The sequence below is a fragment of the Tasmannia lanceolata genome, unplaced genomic scaffold (genome assembly GCF_043159265.1).
Source record: "Tasmannia lanceolata isolate RefF3 unplaced genomic scaffold, GAP_Taslan_0.1 ptg000023l, whole genome shotgun sequence".
Taxonomy (NCBI): domain Eukaryota; kingdom Viridiplantae; phylum Streptophyta; class Magnoliopsida; order Canellales; family Winteraceae; genus Tasmannia; species Tasmannia lanceolata.
Window position 1 is genome coordinate 29,836,703 of NW_027518700.1, and position 947 is coordinate 29,837,649.

A 947-nucleotide genomic window follows, 5' to 3' on the forward strand; every position below is an offset into this window, starting at 1 on the left:
ATGATCTCTTCGTTAGGAAAATCTGCCCTCAAGAAAGCATTCTCGTCAACAAGAGCATCAACTAGATGCTCAACATCCAGAGAAACAAGATGCCCTCTTTGTAAGGTGAATCCTGAAACTATTGACCATTTATTCTTCAAATGCTCCTTCTCATCTTGGATTTGGAAGTCGATATTATGGAGATTTACTCATAGGAGGAACCTGTTCCGAACTTTAGCAAAAGAGGAAGAGTGGATTAGGAGGAATTTCAGAGGAAGAGGGCAGACAGCTACAGCAATGAGGATAGCCTTTAACACTGCTGTTTATATGATTTGGATGGAGAGGAATACTCGCATATTTGAAAACAAAGAGGTTCATAAACAAAGAATCCTTGCTGCTGCTCTAAATGCCATTAGAGACCGAGTCCTATTCCTTAACCTTGAGGATATTCAGTCCAGCAAAAATGAGGAAGTGTCGAAAATTTGGAACTTCCCCTACTTCTATAGAAAAACTGATAGTAAGTTCTGTTCTTGGGTTGTGCCGGTGGGGGAAATGGTCAAATTAAATACTGATGGAGCACTTAACTCCGAAGGTACGGGGATTGGGGGGATTCCAAGAGATGGTAAGAGGAATATCATAGCCATGTTCTCTGTTGATAAACCTGTGGAAGAGATTCATGGTTTAGAAATGGAAGCAGTTCTCCATGGCTTATAGCTTGCTCACAGAAAGAATACTCAGCACATCTGGGTTGAATCAGATTCGATGATGACTGTGAAAATTATAGAGAAGATGTGGACTTGTTCTTGGAAGAAGATCCCTACTTTTGAGAAGATCATGAACCTGCTTAATAAATTCAAAAGCTGGGAAATCTCACATACCTGGAGAGAGGCTAACCAAGCAGTTGGTTACCTCTCAAAACCAAATTGCTCTATCAAAGGTGAAGATATTCAGCTGGATTCTATTCCTCC

The 947-nt window shown here is 40.7% G+C and overlaps 1 protein-coding gene across 1 annotated transcript; it reads left to right on the forward strand.

The window, feature by feature from the left end:
- LOC143855998 (uncharacterized) lies at positions 1–693 on the forward strand. The gene has a single exon (XM_077366040.1). The coding sequence runs from the start codon at positions 1–3 to the stop codon at positions 691–693; it is 693 nt and encodes a 230-aa protein (XP_077222155.1).
- The last annotated feature ends 254 nt before the right edge of the window (positions 694–947 follow it).